Here is a 16,895-nt window from a genome sequence, read left to right as displayed (position 1 = left end):
TTATTTACGAGCATCCTGTGCTGGTGGAGCGTCACTTTTTGTGACGCTCCTTCGGCGCAGATTACTAAATCATATCAATTTGAGGCCACAAAGCCACTATGCATGGCTTTGGATGGCCTCATAGATATGAAGTAAGGTAAGGCAGCGCAAATCGCTGCGTTGCCTTACTCTGCGCACATGAAGTCTTTCATGGACGATGCAGTGGATTTTCCAACGCAACACCCATGGATTTTGATGCTGCCCCAGATTTACAGATCCTGTAAACCTGGGGAAGCGCCAAATCCTTACGCCTCCCGAGGAGAGGCGTAACTTTATTTCTCCTCATTTTTCCGCTTGCTGTATTCGGCTGCAGACATAAAAAGAGGAGTACGCCTCTTTGGATTGTTTTATGCACAAAAACAATCCTACTGACAACACAGGCACACTTGCACCATGGTGCACGGGTGCCTGCTTTGGCGCTAGGCCGCCAAAATGGTGTCCGCACAGGGAGAAAGAACGGGAATGCACTGTATTGTGTAAATACAGGGCATTCCTACTCTTTTACTTTGGCATAGGGTGTAGATGACTTCCTGCGCTGCCCTACACCTAATCCCCATAAATAATGGCCGAAGAGTTCTATTAAATAGGATTAATGAATGAAAAGTGGGAATGAACGAAGGGAGGAAAGTGGAAGTAATTGTCCTTTTTTTTAGGATGAGGTTTCCAATGTGGAATGGCTTTTCCCTACCTAGAGTTCAGATAACTATGCAGATGGTCCAGAAAACATTGCCAAACTGGGCAGGTGGATCCCACCTTGTCTGTGTGATAATTCACTAGAAATATGTGAAACATGTTCTTCAAAACCAGCATAACAGGTTGTATCAGAATATAGAAAAAATCGAAAATCTACAGAAAGTGCTGTAATAGCAACAACTATTTCAGGAAAACTACTAACTTGTAATTTTAGTTCCTGCTTTCTTTGGTCCAAAGAAGACGTTTTACAGATCGAAAGGAAATAAAACTAAACTTATGCTGGCAGCTACTGTCAGGATGGCATTTTACATGTCTTGAAAAAAGAAGCTTCTAGGGTGCGCTTGGCAATCACCGGACTGCCAGTATTCGACTTCAGTACGATAGAAGTGCGCCTCTGTTTGCGACTTGCGCAAAACGAACCATTGATGGACAGAATGCAGAACAATGTCATACATTCACCCCAGTACAGTAAGTTGCCTCTGTTTGCGACTTGGCAGGTTCCTTTTGCTACATTGTCATCGTGCTTGGTTTGCGAGCGCGTGTTATTTACTCGTACAGTAAACTTGACCAATGTTTATAAATAGGGTGAAGAGGTAATGGAAAAGTATAGTGATTTTCAGAGACCACGCATTTGTATTAAGTGTGGGTGCTGGCATCAGGCCTGCCCATTCCACAACCCCCAACTTGACCGTCTCCACCCAAGCAAACCATGTAAACAGTATTTAAAGAGATGTTCTTCTTTCTTCTAGTGCTTATTAATGTATAGTTTCTGAATAGATATAACTTAAATAGTTTAAAGCACTGTAACAAACCAAGTTTAACCCTGCTCATCGTTTACACAGTATATCTGAAGGTTCTGTGAGCCTCTGCCCCATTGCTGACCAAAGAGACATTCAATAACACTTCTTGTTGCCCCATGTCCTCCATATCTGCCCTTGCTTGTGGCGTGGGCCCCTAGGTTAGGTCAGAGCCGGTACAAAGGCTAATTAACCAGTTCCACAGAAAATAATGCTGTAGTGGAGCCTTTAAGCCCTCACCTGATATATGGACGTAAGCCACCGGCGTGGTGTACAAGGGTGTCCAACGATGGTGACAATAACTCTTGTTATTGAATATTTTATGGTCTCTAATGCTATTAGCACAAGAATGTGAATAAGCAGATGAATCCAGGGACGAAATGGGAACCCAAAGCAGCCCTGGCAAATTTGTTGGACTGGCCCCCACCCCCGGGCAGCAAGCGTGAAGCACTGCTGCTTAACAAAACCAGCCCCCAACACTGCTGCTTTAGCTGCGCTGCAAAACCAGTCCCCAGTAACAAAACCGGCCCGCACCGCTCCAAAACAGGGCCCACCCTTTCAGCCTCCCGGGCTAACGCCCGACGCCCGCTACAGCCACTCTGGCCCTGTATGTGTCTTCCAGTTCGGCTTCTTCTCACTGTATGCATCCCTAGCCCCATTAACTGTCTTTATGAACTGTATTCGGATCAAACTTTTTGGATGTCCTGTTCTTAAGACTAAAGGGGTTTGGGCTGTTGATTGATGATGGAAGCCCAGCAGCACTCCCTTTGTCACTAGATAAGCATTTTTTTGTAGCATGCTTGTGAATTTCAAATGCAGGATGCACCTGCATCGCGCATCATTTCTCGTATTTTCAGTGGTATGGACCGCCTGAACTCCACAGTGAAAGAGCATCTTAAGGGAGTCTGTATCCCTGCCCTGATCCATTGCTCCCACTATTGCACATGGAGTGTGCCTTCAGCCTAGTCAATCAAACTGCATGATGTATAGACTGGAACTGTGACTGGACCCACCCACTCCAACAACTTGACTTTGCCCAGTTTGCTCAGTTCCTCTATTAAAAGACAAACAATAGGAGCTCACGGCCCTTTTTTCTTGTCACTCAAAAATGTGTGCTATGTTTTTTATGCACTACTCTGTGACAAATGAAAACAGTCCCGCGACTTATGACAGGAGCCCCGCATAGCTTTCGGCAGACTTCAAGGAATCTTGTTCTCGAAGGCCCCACCCACGCTTGGCGGAGGCAAACCGTTCAAGTAGTCCGGAAATGGTTGACTTTTATTTCTCATAGGATGCTGTTTTTTGTCATCCAGTAGCATTTGTTCATTATCTGTTTGGATTGGCCAATCGGATGGCTGGTTGGCGATGTTCGGATAGTTGTAAATCTATACAACCCCTGGACTAAGTAAATCCTCACATGACAAATCCTTATGGTTTGCACTTAAGGAAGATGTACAAAAGGCCATCTATTTCTTGTGGAAATAATATGAAATGTATATGTGAAAATGGCTTCACTGACAACACTATACTTATATTATTGAACATGTTCTAAGCGCTGGGCTGCTCTGCCACCTAGCCTGTCAGGATAATCAACATTGATTAGCAGCATAAATAAGTCTTTAGCATGTGCTGCACATATAGAGCTGAGGGCGTTTCCCTTATATACAGTTCTTCAATCCAAAACATTCTGCGTTTGAGCCAAAGTTCAAATGGTGCACATTTTGACACCGTTTTTGGCCACATTTGTATGTATGATGCCCTTAAACAAATCGTGTTAGAAAATTGCAACATTTGTGCAAATCCGAGTTGGCAGTACGCAATCAATGGTTGTGCATCCAGAAATATTCTGTAGATCTGTCTGCCAACACGCCGTTACCATCTAGAAGAATTCAGTTCAAATATTATTTTTAAGTGTTTTTATTCACCTTGTTTTTCTGTTGAGGAGAATTACACCAAAGAAATGTCCGTAGCACTCAGTTGCTTATTTTTTTTCTCCTTTTTGATTAATTTGCGGATTCTAAAAAAACAATGTCACTGATGTACAAAGTGCCTGGCTATCAAACAATCTACACCAATCAAATTTATACAAATTCACCAGCCTTACAAGAGGTAGTAGGCACTATATAATTGCATTTTCAATACAGTTTATAGGATAGCGAGAAGAGCTGTTTCCCAGCGCAAACTACTTGGGACGTAAGCGATAGCTGACCCCTGGGAAAAGGGAGGCACCAATACAGGAATTCTGGTGCACGAGCACAAAGGCATTATTCCTTATATAATTCAGGAGCCATATTCAAGTCAGGCCTTACTGATCACAAGGATTGATTAAAGCTTTCCTCGCCCCTCCTCTCTTGCCTTCTACCTACGGATCCCTGCTCTGAAAGGCTTTCTCTCCACTTTTTGTCAGGCTCGCACTTCAGGGACCTGCTTAGCTTTATTTATGGAGGTGTTAAGTGCTCGAAGCAACAGTTCATCTTCCCCAAAATGTCACTGAGGATGAATACAATCCCAAAATGAGCGCGAGCAGAAAGAGTGAGGGCTCCCTCTCTCGCCTGCATTGTCCTTGGTGAAATACGCGAAGGCCTCCTTCCCGTGGTGCCGCTTAAGGAAATCTATTGTCGCGCAATAAAACCTTCCATAAGTTATAGATTCCGTACGGCATACGGCAAAGCCATTCTCAGTACTGTTGTCACCACAAAGATGCATGCCTCAAAGTCATGAGCTGGACTTTCTTCATGGTGTGCAGTGATCTAGGTACATTTTCAATCCTTGGAACAGATACCAGAGGGGCGGCAGGTCTACTGCTCTAGGCCTTGCGATGAGACATCCCCAGCATTCAATAATTGTGGCCTAGTGGCTAGAGCTGCTGATCTTGGAATAGGGGGAGCCAGGTTCAAATCCTGTTCCGAGTTCAATATCCTGTGCTTCTGGGCAAATCTTTTTATCTCGCTGCGCCTAAAGAAAAATATATACCATAGTCTGGTCTATTGTAAAGCAGTGACTTGGGCCAGGTTTGTGCTATCTAAAATTGCAAAAAAGCATTAATTGGGTTCTTGCTTTATAGGAGTAGATATTTTAGTGCAAACCTTGGAGCACAACACCCTGAACTAGAGTTGTGTTTCTATGTACTTTTCAGAATACAGTGCACCATTGCAAAAGCAATTTTTACATTACGGGAATATATTATGTAAAAATGTTTTAACTCCTACCTCTCCTAATAGATGGGTCTTTTGCTGTTTCTTTGAGGGCAGTGTGTTTTTGAATGACCACTAATTAAGGATGTATAATGTATTGACTCGTCAGTCTCATGCAATTCAGCTGTCACTTAATAGGGCGAGATTCTAAGGGGCGTCTGCCCTTTGCCCGCTGTGTGGGAGATGGATGGAAAGAAATCAGATTTAAAAAAATAAATAAATAAAGATACAACCTTTAAGTAATTTTAAACCCAACATATGTTAGAAAAATAAAACATGGCCAGATAAATGACGATAAAATAATCAAAAACGTATGAACAAAAACAATTGAATGGAAAATGCAGTCGCTTGCCCTCCGTTGGCATTTATTGCACTTCACTGGGGATTATTATACTATTTAGGCATGGGTGGGCAGTGGTACTTGAGAAAGCCCTTAGCAACCATATATGCAAAAAGTAAACCTACATGTCCAACAGTTCCAAACTCCATAAGGGACGGTGATTGTTTGCTGACAGCCAAGAAACCAGAATGGTGGCATCACACTATGAGAACATTCTAAATTGGGTTGAGATGGTGAATTAGGAAAATAAGAGAAAAAAATTGGCAGAGAGCCTCGTTGCAAGTGATAGAGAGCTGAGCAGGAAAAGAGCCAACAAAACTGAAAGTAGTAGATTGAACAAGTCTTTAGTTTAGTTAATGAGGGCATTAGTAGCTGAGACTGCCAAGAGGCTGAGGATCCGGGCTAGTTAAAATTGAGTGAAGAGAGCCCAGTGACAGAGTTCACCTCAACTGTTGATTGTACAAAAGCACACAAGTAGGAGGGTGTCATCAAGATATAATACATGGGATTCTGTAATCCCTGTATAAACGGCAGTCACTAATTTCTTTATAATCTTATAGTCGGCTGCTTGTGATGCATTAAGTCGCAGATCATCAGAACTTGACTACTAGAAGGTTAGGAGAGTCAACTTCGGGTGTCACAATGCCTGCTGCCAGAGCAGGTAGAGAGGTGAAAGGCAGGTCAGGTCATGGAGCATATTTAAAGCAGCTGTTTAAAGCAACAAAAGGAAAGTTGCTTTTTTGTCTTATGATCTATTTTAGTAGCTTACAATGACAAGCCGAGAGGATATAATTATTTATTGCTTTCTTTAGATAGAGAAAAGCAGTAATGTTTCTACATGTTCTGAGCTACTGATGCTTTTTTTTTTTAAATGACTTGTATAGAACTGTTTCTCATAACTGTTTGCAATAAATATCTAAAAAATGTTTTTTATGTGTTAAATGTTGCACTAAAGGTTTTATATTTATTCTACATGTTTGAAAACATGCTCACTCTTTAAAATGAAAGAGCTACGCAACAAGGTTTTCAGTGGTCTGTGGTAAAGGCGATTGTGTGACTATGTATTATATGGGATAAAATACTCCCTGGTGTACATGATATAAGTATATTGCAAGCCACATCGAAATTGAATAACTTTATAAAGGAACTCCACCTTCAGCCTCGTTCCTCTTTATGGTAGTGGAACTCCTCGTTAATGTGCAATATCCTTATAATATTCAGCAAGGGGTACTTTATCCCTTATAAATTTGTGCTTTTCCCTACAGTGTTGTGTCACTGCACTATAAATACAGGCTGTGTGATGTTTTTAAGGCAGAAAACAAGTAGAAGCAAGTGGGTGTTTAAGGGTGTTGAAACTTCTATATTTCTAGTCTATTTGTTTTAAGGTAATGTTCTGTTCTTTGAGATACCCCCCGCCCCTACTCCGATATTTGCCTTTTCCATTGACCTGCCCTAGCAGAGTTTTGAAAATACCCTACCCGTATAAAATCACTGATTGTGTTGCCTGATAATCAGCAGAAGACTCAAGGCGCATAATGGAGGCTGCAATTACTGGATATGAACATACTTGTTACAAGTGTTCTCTTCTGCTTATGCACTTCAGTGGCTTTTGATGTGTGGTTTGTGGGCCCCACCGACTTCAAAAGGTTGTCGGCCTGAGCTGATTGATCTGCCCATATATAAATATTTTTTGTTTATGAATTTCTGGGGAATCTACCATGTTCTATTTTGAATGTGTGTGTTCTCAAGCTGTCTTTAGCAATCTGAATGATATGCATGCAATTTTAAAACACCTAAAATCTACCACCTCCAACATCAAAGCAAGATTGTTCTATACCACCTATAACCACTCACAGCCTGGGGACTAAGATTAACACAAAATCGAGGAGAAAACCTATTGGCTTGAATTTATACATAGAGATCTAATGATCACATTAGGGTATGAAGATGGTCTCCTGTTCATAAAAATAAAAAGCACAGATTATAGACAGAGAAAGAGAAGAAATTGTCTTAGGCTAAGATGTGACTAAGGCATGCCAGAAAACATGAATACTAAACTTCGAAAGGTCAGAAAGCAGGTATCTGAAAGAGGAAAAAGATTGAGGGGGCATGCAGGCATATGCAGGAAAAAGACACACACTTAAGAGAAAGTTGCTGTGTTCCTGTTTACTCTTGACAACACAAAACATTAGTTGGTCTTCAGTTTGCTGTCTACATTACAGGAAGAACTTGCCTTTAACCGCTGTCCAGTATTTTCTTAAATTAATTTATTATTTTTGTCACCATGACGTGTTATTGAGTTTCACCCCAGACTTGCCCCTGAGCCTCGTGGGCCATTCCTTTCACTAAACATAGATGAAGGACTTCTGCAGCACCGAGGCTTGCTTGTCTTGTAATGTTTGTCCAATGTAGGAATGCGTCTGATTTCAACAGACCTCTCTGTTGCCCATTGTTTCCGGTGGAGGTCTCACGCTATACGTAGGCTCGGAACCAGCCTTCTGATTTTATGCCTGAGCGTCTAAGGTCCATCAGGACTTTAGTGGACTCCAGTAAAGCGAGGTTCCAATCTGTACAGTTATGGCAATCTCCATGGAGGAAGAGTAAACACACACATCTGCACTTCCTGTACAGTGGAATCACCCATCATGCAGGCAGTGGCAGCCCATACAGGCGCAGTTACTTGAAGATGCCTTTCCATAGCCAGTGCTTTAATTGGGCAGGTACTGTCCAGTACTCAGTACCTGGACTTTTTAAATTTGAAAGGGAGAGTACCAGTACTTCTCAGCTCTGCTGCAATACATTTAATATGAGAGTACGGTACTTCTCAGCTCTGCTGCAACCCATTTAATAGGAGAGTACCAGCACTTCTCAACTCTGCTGCAATACATTTAATAGGAGAGTACCAGCACTTCTCAGCTCTGCTGCAATACATTTAATAGGAGAGTACCAGCACTTCTCAGCTCTGCTGCAATACATTTAATAGGAGAGTACCAGCACTTCTCGGGAGCAAATAGGTACCCTGAACAAAGAGTACCACAACTTCTGTATTTCTATTTAAACCACTGTCCATAATGCCAAGGAGCCCATATTAGGTTGTTGAGGTCCCAAAGTGTGAGGTATGTACAGTTCTGCTACCTCACAGACCCTTGTTGTGTGGACAAATAGTGAGCATATCCAGGCTGATATATGCTTCGCGCGACCCCTCCCCGAGCCTCTTATGTGGCTGTAAAGTACATCTATTTTATTGCTCTAAACGTGCTAGGATGCAACGCTAATTTAGTGGGAGATTTTCTGATGGGTTTATCTAGCCTAAGTTACACCAGCCAGACCTCTTTATCATAAACACTTAACCCATTTTCAATAGATATAAGTGCCTTAAGTATTACTTCCTGGTGAATTAGCCGCTGCTGAGCGTTTTAGTCTTTGTGCTAGGCTGCAATCCGCTAATGTGATATTTAATGAGGAGGCATCAGTCTGGAGAAAGCTAGTCAATATAAATCAGTGTTTACAAAGTGTGATTAACTCTGAAATATTTCATCAATGCCCAGGTCCCAGGCAGACTCTATGCTAATTACCAGGCTGCGCGCATGTTTCTTGGAGGGGGGGTGGAGGCGCGGCCGGACCCTGGGAGCGGCGAACACGCGAGAGCGAGATTGCAATTATGCTCGGACTGTCTCTGATGACAATTTATGCATTTGCTGCGATGACCTCCCATTTCCCAGGGGGCCAATAAACAGAATGCATTTTCATTAAGATACTAATGCACTTAATCACAGGGGGAAAGGGTTAGGAAGTAAAGCACGGCCTTTGAGGGAGAATATGACAGTGCTGGGGGTGGAAAATGCTTTATGCAAAAGTTCAGCCTCTGCATAGACCTGTCCTGTCTTGTGACCCCCCTCCCATCGTCAGAAAGGGATGTTGGAAAAGAGGAAAGGGCTGGAAACAGAAAACAGTTCCCTTGCAGGGAAATACTCACGAGTAATCTCTATGTATCTAATAATATTGCAGTCAAAGCAGGGAGATAGTCCATTGTTTTTCAATTTCAAATATTATATGCAAATATGAGGTTCTCCCAACTAAGTAAGGCAAAATAACTTGTTGTTTTAAGTAGTCTTAAGTTATTAAGCTACCTTGAAATTAAAAACAGGGCTTAAAAGATTTTGCTCATTAAGATAAAGACATTTAGAATTGCAACTAGGCAAGTGGTATTGTCTTTCCACTTCCCAGCAGCAACAGCGTGAAGCCTGTGCAATCTTCTGCAATAATTTGCCTTGTAGGAACCAGTCCCACTTGCTTTAGCGCCCTAGCTTTCTTCACACAGTGCCTGCGCGTAGGTTTCCCTGTGGATTAGCCATGTGGCGCGCCATCGCAGTGCCTGAGCGGACTGATCCGCTGCATCTCAGTGATTGTGTTAAAGCTGTTCTTGTGACAATACCTATTCATTGTGGGTTCTTTGATTTTCCTTCCTTCCCCATCTACTGCAGGTAACATAGAATACAGCTGCCCGGCCACGAATGAGTGCGAAATCACCAAGCGCCGGCGCAAGTCCTGCCAGGCCTGCCGCTTCATGAAGTGCCTAAAAGTTGGCATGCTCAAAGAAGGTAAGCCACCTATATAGATATATCCACAAATACACACACACACACATCTCTGCAGAAGTAAACACACCCAAACACACTGCATACACATATCCAGACACAGGCACATAATCATACACACACAAACACACATAATTACAAACAGAGACACATATACATAGATTCACACATACATGAAAACATGAAAACGTACCTACACATAGACAGGCACACAAACAAGCTCAGAGAGACACACAATCACACACACATACCAACAAAGGCACAAAACACACGCTCACGCGGACAGACAACACACATTTCTTTAGAGACAATCAGTCGGACATGCACACAAATGCATATACACACAAGCGGACTGTGAGTGTCTTGAAAAAACCCATAGCTTGGAGCGTGGAGCATGTGTGAACTCACAGATGAACAATTCGGTAAGTGCTTTGACTATAGTGCACGCAATTAGCTTAGACCTTTTGTAGAAGACAAATAAAAGGTTGGGTTTTGCGTTCTGCCCCTTTTCTGAAAATTCCCCTTTAATGCTTTCATTATCCAGGTCCTTTACTCATTGACAGCTTTGCCTTTCCTGGATTCTGAAGCCACCCTATTGATTCCAGATAACTCCTGTTTGGGGAAAGCTGAATATTAAGTAACAAAGAAAATCCATAAAATTTAAATTACAAATGAATCTAGCAATGTATTCCCGCACCTTCATTTCACAAGAAATCAGGAATAAATCAATTGCACCCCAAGAAAAGGAACTATCAGGCACAACCCAGCAAAGTGTCTCTCACTGGGACATGATCAAGGAGCTATCTAATATAACACTAAAGACTGGCGCGCTACAGCTGCGTAGTGATAGGCTGTAGAAGAGGAGACCAATCGCCGTGTACCGCCCTCGCACCACCATATAATTCTCACGCATGAAATGACTCTACTGGGTGACGACTGGATGCTGCATGCCATGTGTAGGGACACTGCTGCAGACTAATATTTGATGTGTGCACTTAGTCCAGGAGCCTTAATGTACCGTCCGTGGAACAGCTACTAGGCACTTTATCGGCCAACGCTTATACACCCGTAAACATGAGAATGCATTCCTTACACGAGCTCACAGGAGATCTGTAACCCATGATTTCGAAAGCAACCAGAGGAAAGCAGAATATGTAAATGTCTTATGACTTTATTTAATAATGTTAACATCATGAATCTTTCATATGCATTGTCACCGGGTTCTAACTGCAGAGCAATACCATATTTTGCTACTTTTTAAGTTCCCATGGTAATGCAGTTTTGAAGACTCACCATAGATCCCATTTTGTAATGTCAAGTGGATGAGAACGCATTATGGACCAGCATCCTTGGAGTATTGGACAAAGAGCCTGATGTATGGACAGACAGGTAGCTAGAGGTGAGCGAGACAGCAAATTAACAGGGAGAGCCGAGCCAATGGTCTGGGTCGGATCTACGAGGCCGTGCATGAGCCGAGCCCTGAAAATATTTGTTATGTAAACAGCCACGGCCGCTGCAGGTAAGAGCGGTGGGGCGGCGGGGCCAGGTGAGGGGGGGATTTCAATAGGCGACCAGAAGGGGAAATTAAATAAATAATTAATTTCCCCTCGTAGTCGTCTCTCGAAATCCCCCCTCACCTGGCCCCACCGCTCTTACCTACAGCAGCCGCAGCTGCATGTAAATCATTCAACAAACATCACGTACAATATGGTAAAGTCTCTTCACCATTCAAGAGAGTGCACTCCTTTAACACATGGAAGCTTTACCTTTAATAAGGTAGCACTGCACTGAGCAGTACCTATCAGAAGTGACAGTGTTGTACAACTGGCAGTCTGAACTCACATATTGGAAAGTGCTTTCATACGCGATAATGAAGAAAAAAGAGTTGAGGTGAAATTAAATATTTGCTTAAAATCACAAATTTAAGCAGGGAAGACACGATTATCCAGGTTTTCTGGTTTCACTTCAGCCAGGAAATGAGCTTGTTTATACCTCATGGTTAATTTACTTGAGTTTTAAATGCAGTGCGACCTTGACCCGAAAGCTGAGTGCTTTACATGAGCACCAGTTACATTACACAAGGTCACATGCATTGTTTATGGGCAGTGAGAAATTGAGTGAAGTGCCCAGAATCAGAAGTGGTTGGGGTGACAAAGAGACTCGAACCTGGTTCCCCAGCCACCAGCTCTCACAGGAATGCCACAGCCTGGGTAGAGGTAGAGGGCAGAAGCCACATGAAAGCTCGGCTCGTTATGGGCTCAAGGTTCCAACAGGACTTCGAGCTGAGCCAGACTTCAGGCTCGAGCCTGGTTCGAGCTTTCAGTGGCTCGCCCGTCTGTACAGGTCGCACAAAGTGGGTGCACATGCACACTGTGACTTTTGCGACCTTCCTGTCATTTTACGATGCAACATATGTACTAATAGGTCACTCTACAAAATGCCCATCCACAGAGAGTGGCAAAATAACCTGGCTGATGAACTTTAATGAGCATGGTCTCTGTTACCCACTAAAATTGTCTGAGAATGCAGTGATGATGCCTGCAGAGCTTATCAGACACCGAAGAAGCAACCTGTGTCCACTGAAGGAACAGATTCTGCTTATAAACTAATGTTTACCACTGGGGAAGACATCCTCGGGAGCAAGCAGTGTTCCTCTTAACCACTGCTAGATCCCCACGAGGCCACCTGACTCTATTCCCAAAAGGGAGCCTGCCCCTCGGCATAGCGTCCCCTTTGCGAATCCATTCCCAGCTCCTCTTGGGAGTCAGTAACATCCCAATGGTTTGAAACTGTAATTGGCATCACAAGCCACGTATACCAGTCATTATGACTCACAATTAGATGGGGACAATACTTTTCACATCCCATCTGAATTGTGATTCAGAATAACTCACAGTATCCCTTCTGGGAGCGTAAAGGACTTTTCTGACTTGCAAAGGGGATTTGAAACAATGCAAAACACTCCTTTGCAGTCTCAAATCCTGTGGAGTTGTGAACCCCAGGGTTTGAGTGTGCAGAAAGTGTTTTGTACATCAGGTTCAAAACTGTTTGGATGGCAGGAAGTCCCATGCAATTGAAATTCGTCATCTGTCGGAAGTGCGTTTTCTATTATGAAAAAGTGTAATTGCGGGCTCCGAAATGGGGTAGGTGGTCTCAGGGTGCCGGTGTGACCTGTCTTCAGAGCACTTTGAGGTATTTTTGCATGCCACGTCAGCTGCACCATTTTTTTTGCATCTGGTCTATGAATTTGTCGGCAGTAAACTCATTAAGCAATATTTTAATTAGTGCCAGAAAATTTGTATTGAAATACGACTGGCAAAATACACCAGAGCGACAATATGGTGCTATCATCAAGCTCCCACAGTTTTCGTCTACAAATTCAAAGAACACGGACAGCTTTTTACTGGTGATGAAATCACAAACAGCAAACACAAATGGTTTATTAGATCTACCAAGTACCGCTAGCACGACATACACCACCCACACGCCCTTGCTCCACATGAATGTGGTTGTGTTTTACATGCAGGCATATAGATCCCCAATTGAAAGGTCACTCACTACTTCCAAGGTGAAAAAGCGATGGCTGCTTTGCTGCATTTGATCCAAAACCTGTTCTTCTGGATCATGAACTAATTTATCAGCTCAACTTGAGCGCGCGGGTGGTTACGGAAATTGGGAAGAATGAGTAATCAACTTACAGGAAATCAAAACAGCATCCAAGAAGAACCTAAAAAACTTACAGCATTTCAGAAATATACTACAAATGACTCTTTCCCCACCATATGTCAACTGGGAAATTAAAAAAATCTTTGCATTAAATATTCATCCTAAATGGAAAAATCAGGCACGCCTATGGCTCGCGGGAGGAGAAGATGCAGCCAGACTAATTGTGTTACTGAGATGGATGGGTTGGTTTACTTTATAGGAACACAAAATTCAATTTTGTGATCAAGTTAGAATTAAACAACAAAAGCTTTATTTTGAGACGGTCACATAGTGGTGACTCTTTCATTGTAATCTGTGGGTTTGAGGAGGTATTTGAGGAATTTAAGAGGGTCAGATTTCATGGAATGCAATGCAGGTGCTAGGAGCAATAGGAATAGACCGATAATGTTCTTCACATTTGGATTATATGCCGAAATGTCATTGTTAGTGGTTACAGCAGACATGTCCACAGCCTTAAACCACTCTCCGCCTGCAATGCTGTTTTGGTTCAGATGTTCAAATGAATTTACTCCGTCTGCCATTAGTCGAGTGGGCCGCCGCGGGCTGCATGTCTTCATTGATTTCCATGTTTCGGATGCAAAGAGGTACATCTGAGCATCCTTGAAGTAAGAGTGATCATTTCAGAGACGTTCCATATTTCACAGATCCTTAGTTTGCTCAGCGTACACTTGGAGATGCTGGGAGCTCCCAAATCACGGCCAGAATTCTGGTTCAACTTAAAAAAAAGATTCACAAAGGCTAGACTCAGTTTTGTTAGAATTACAATGCTGTGGTTGCAATGCTGCCCATAACTGTTTGCATTAGAACATAAGAACAGGTCAGCAAGAATTATAAGCAACCTTATCTACTACCCTATTCTTTGCTGTCATTCACAACATAACCATGTTCACTATCTGACACTGGGGTGTGACTGCACTTTTTTGGGCCGGAAGCATCAAAGGAGGTTTTGCCCATTCTGTCTATGGGGTCGGCACATATGGGCCTTTGTTCCAAACACCCTGTCAAGCACCAAAGCCAATGGTTGCCTCTTTTTCCAAGTTTAATGACCCTTTATTGCCCATGTGGCCAGCCTGGCAAACGTCTGATTGCCTGTATGATCTCTTGGTGAGTTTCCACTTAATAGGGTATTCTCCACCTGCCCTATGAATATGAATTATTTTTTCTTTGAGCTGGTATGGTACATGTTGAAGTGTTCCACATTACCAAGTTGAGCAGTTCATAGGGTTTTTTTCAATCCCAAAGTTAAATGGGGAGTGAGGGTTTTGGAACTGTGATTCTTGTTGGAGCTTTCATCTTACTGTGGCTGGCAGCAGTGGGCATATCAACCAGTTACACATTTTCAGCTCTCTCCACAACGTTTGGCTCCTGCAAATCCTCTTGTAAATGCAGCTAAGTCTATCCAATCTCAGCTTAGATACACAAAGTCTCTCAGACGTCGTCCAGCCGGCCACGCAGCACCGAATAAGGAGCCCGCATCTTAAAAGTGCTGCAAATGTCACCCGCGTCCCGCATGCGAGGGATCATGATGCTGAAAATCTATTCAAATGTAAACCTGTTCAATTCAATTTCCAGGCTATAATAGCATTTGCTGCTACAGCCTCCCCCATTGTCGCAGCAGTCGCTACATGTGGATGGCACAGCATGGCCCCAAATTGACAGGCTAAATCAAGTTACAAAAAAATAGTTGCGGATCCAGAAAATAAAATCAGGTTTCAACAGCTCTGGCGAAAGGAACCTCGCATCACTTTGGAACCAGGTGCCAATGAATATCTTTGTAAATTTAGAAAAGTGCCTGGCACGCAGAATTGTCTGCTTACGCTGAACAATCTTTGACATGACCTGCTCCTAATGCACAAAGAGATAGATTTGAAAGACTTTTTTTTCAATTACATTCATGCTGTAAACAGGTGTGGTTGAACAGTGAGCATTTCAGTTTCATAGTTTTTTGACTTACTAAGAGATGGGTTACGCTGTGCTGTTTGTTAGTTGGACATGCACAAGTTCCTTTCTCATTTGTAAACTATGCAGGGCAGTGGTCATTAATGTATGATAATGTCTTGCTGCTTGTCAATTAATGTTCTTCCCTGTGCCTCCACTAGAGGCCACTGTGACTGAATGATACCTTACACAGGTCATCAGACACACTGGCAAGTGCATCTTCTGCTGCCGCTGTAATTCAATGACAGTGTCCCAGGGGGCGATGGAGAGAGGGTGACATTTCTGGGACCTGTGTGGGGGGTGACAGCTCTTGATGCTCACATTAATAAAGCAATTTTTAAGCATATTGAGAACGTATAATTCATAGATGTTATTTAGTTGTCACCTAGAGTACTAGCTGTTACCACTAGTCTCCCTTGGATAGTCACCCCCTATGTCCCCACTCGCCAGCTCCGCTCACTTGGCCAGCACCGGGTGAGGGTCCCTAGATTTCGGAGAGTGCGGGCAGGAGGCCGCTCCTTCCGCAGCAGGGCAGCCCACCTCTGGAATTCACTACCCATCCACATCAGGAGCCACACTAACTACTTGGCTTTCAGGAAAGCCATTAAAACGTACCTGTTCCCCGCCATGTAGCCTCCCTCTCCCTCTGTGTTAGCTGTTCTGCTGTCAGCGCCGGGACGCCCCTTTGCTGGGGCAGCTGTTGTGCTATACAAATCGCAGTAACATAACATAACATACCCCTTGAACTACTCTGTGTACCTCTAATCTTGGGTCATGAAGGCAGCCATAAGAAGAGAATGTAAACTGGGCTCTGAGAGCTGCTTACTTTCTGTAGTTGTCACTCCATGTCCTTCCCTAACTTATCACCAGAAAAGTGGAGGCTATTGAATCGCAAAGTGTGGGACTAGTTGTCACTCCTGTAATGTTGTACCGTGTCAAAGGATGTGTGTTGTCATTTCTGCTTCCCTTGGATATTTGGCGCATGAGTAAATCTCCCCGAAGGCTCCTCCCCAAAGCTGCTACCTCCCTTCATATAGGGCATCATTTGTGCCATTAACTGGTATATAAGTTGCAGCAAGAGGGATGGGAAAAGCCTAAGGAGCCCTGTGGTGTTTCTCACCACATCCCAACATACTCTAAAAAGATGTTTCAATTATGAGAATGTCTTCAGTAGTGGCAATTAAAATTATTTTCACATTTCTGGTTTTTAAGGCAATGCGTTTTAATAGTGTCAATGAACAATGAGAGAACTATAGCTGCGACAAATGTACTTCCGCATTGTTAGGAGCCCTTTCCTTCAGCTCCGCCCCACCTCAAGGGGGCAATTATCTCATGATAATACCGGAAAACACATATATGTATGCTGTATCAAGGAGCAGCTCTCAGACTTCAGAATCATGTTCATTGGCACAAACAGATTTCCAAAGGAAATAGAATATATTGGGATTTCTGTTCGGATTTTTTTAAAGCACACGTGAAAGCAATAAGAGACAATGTACAATAATGAGCTGTGTTTTCAGGAATTATTATTACAATATGGTTTTAAAAAGTTAAGTCTTTCCCACAGACA

At 43.1% G+C, this 16,895-nt stretch overlaps 1 protein-coding gene across 8 annotated transcripts in view; it reads left to right on the top strand.

Annotated features, from left to right (window-relative positions):
* The window catches only part of ESRRG (estrogen related receptor gamma), a 1,085,823-nt gene that overhangs the window by 919,012 nt on the left and 149,916 nt on the right, over positions 1-16,895 (top strand). For all 8 annotated transcript variants that reach the window (XM_085612926.1, XM_085612927.1, XM_085612931.1 and 5 more), the window contains one exon: positions 9,548-9,664. In XM_085612926.1, the coding sequence (XP_085469052.1) occupies positions 9,548-9,664 (117 nt within the window). The remainder of the gene's footprint in view (positions 1-9,547; positions 9,665-16,895) is intronic.

This window comes from Triturus cristatus, chromosome 6, assembly GCF_964204655.1.
Source record: "Triturus cristatus chromosome 6, aTriCri1.1, whole genome shotgun sequence".
Taxonomy (NCBI): domain Eukaryota; kingdom Metazoa; phylum Chordata; class Amphibia; order Caudata; family Salamandridae; genus Triturus; species Triturus cristatus.
This window is presented reverse-complemented; position numbering and strand designations above follow the sequence as displayed.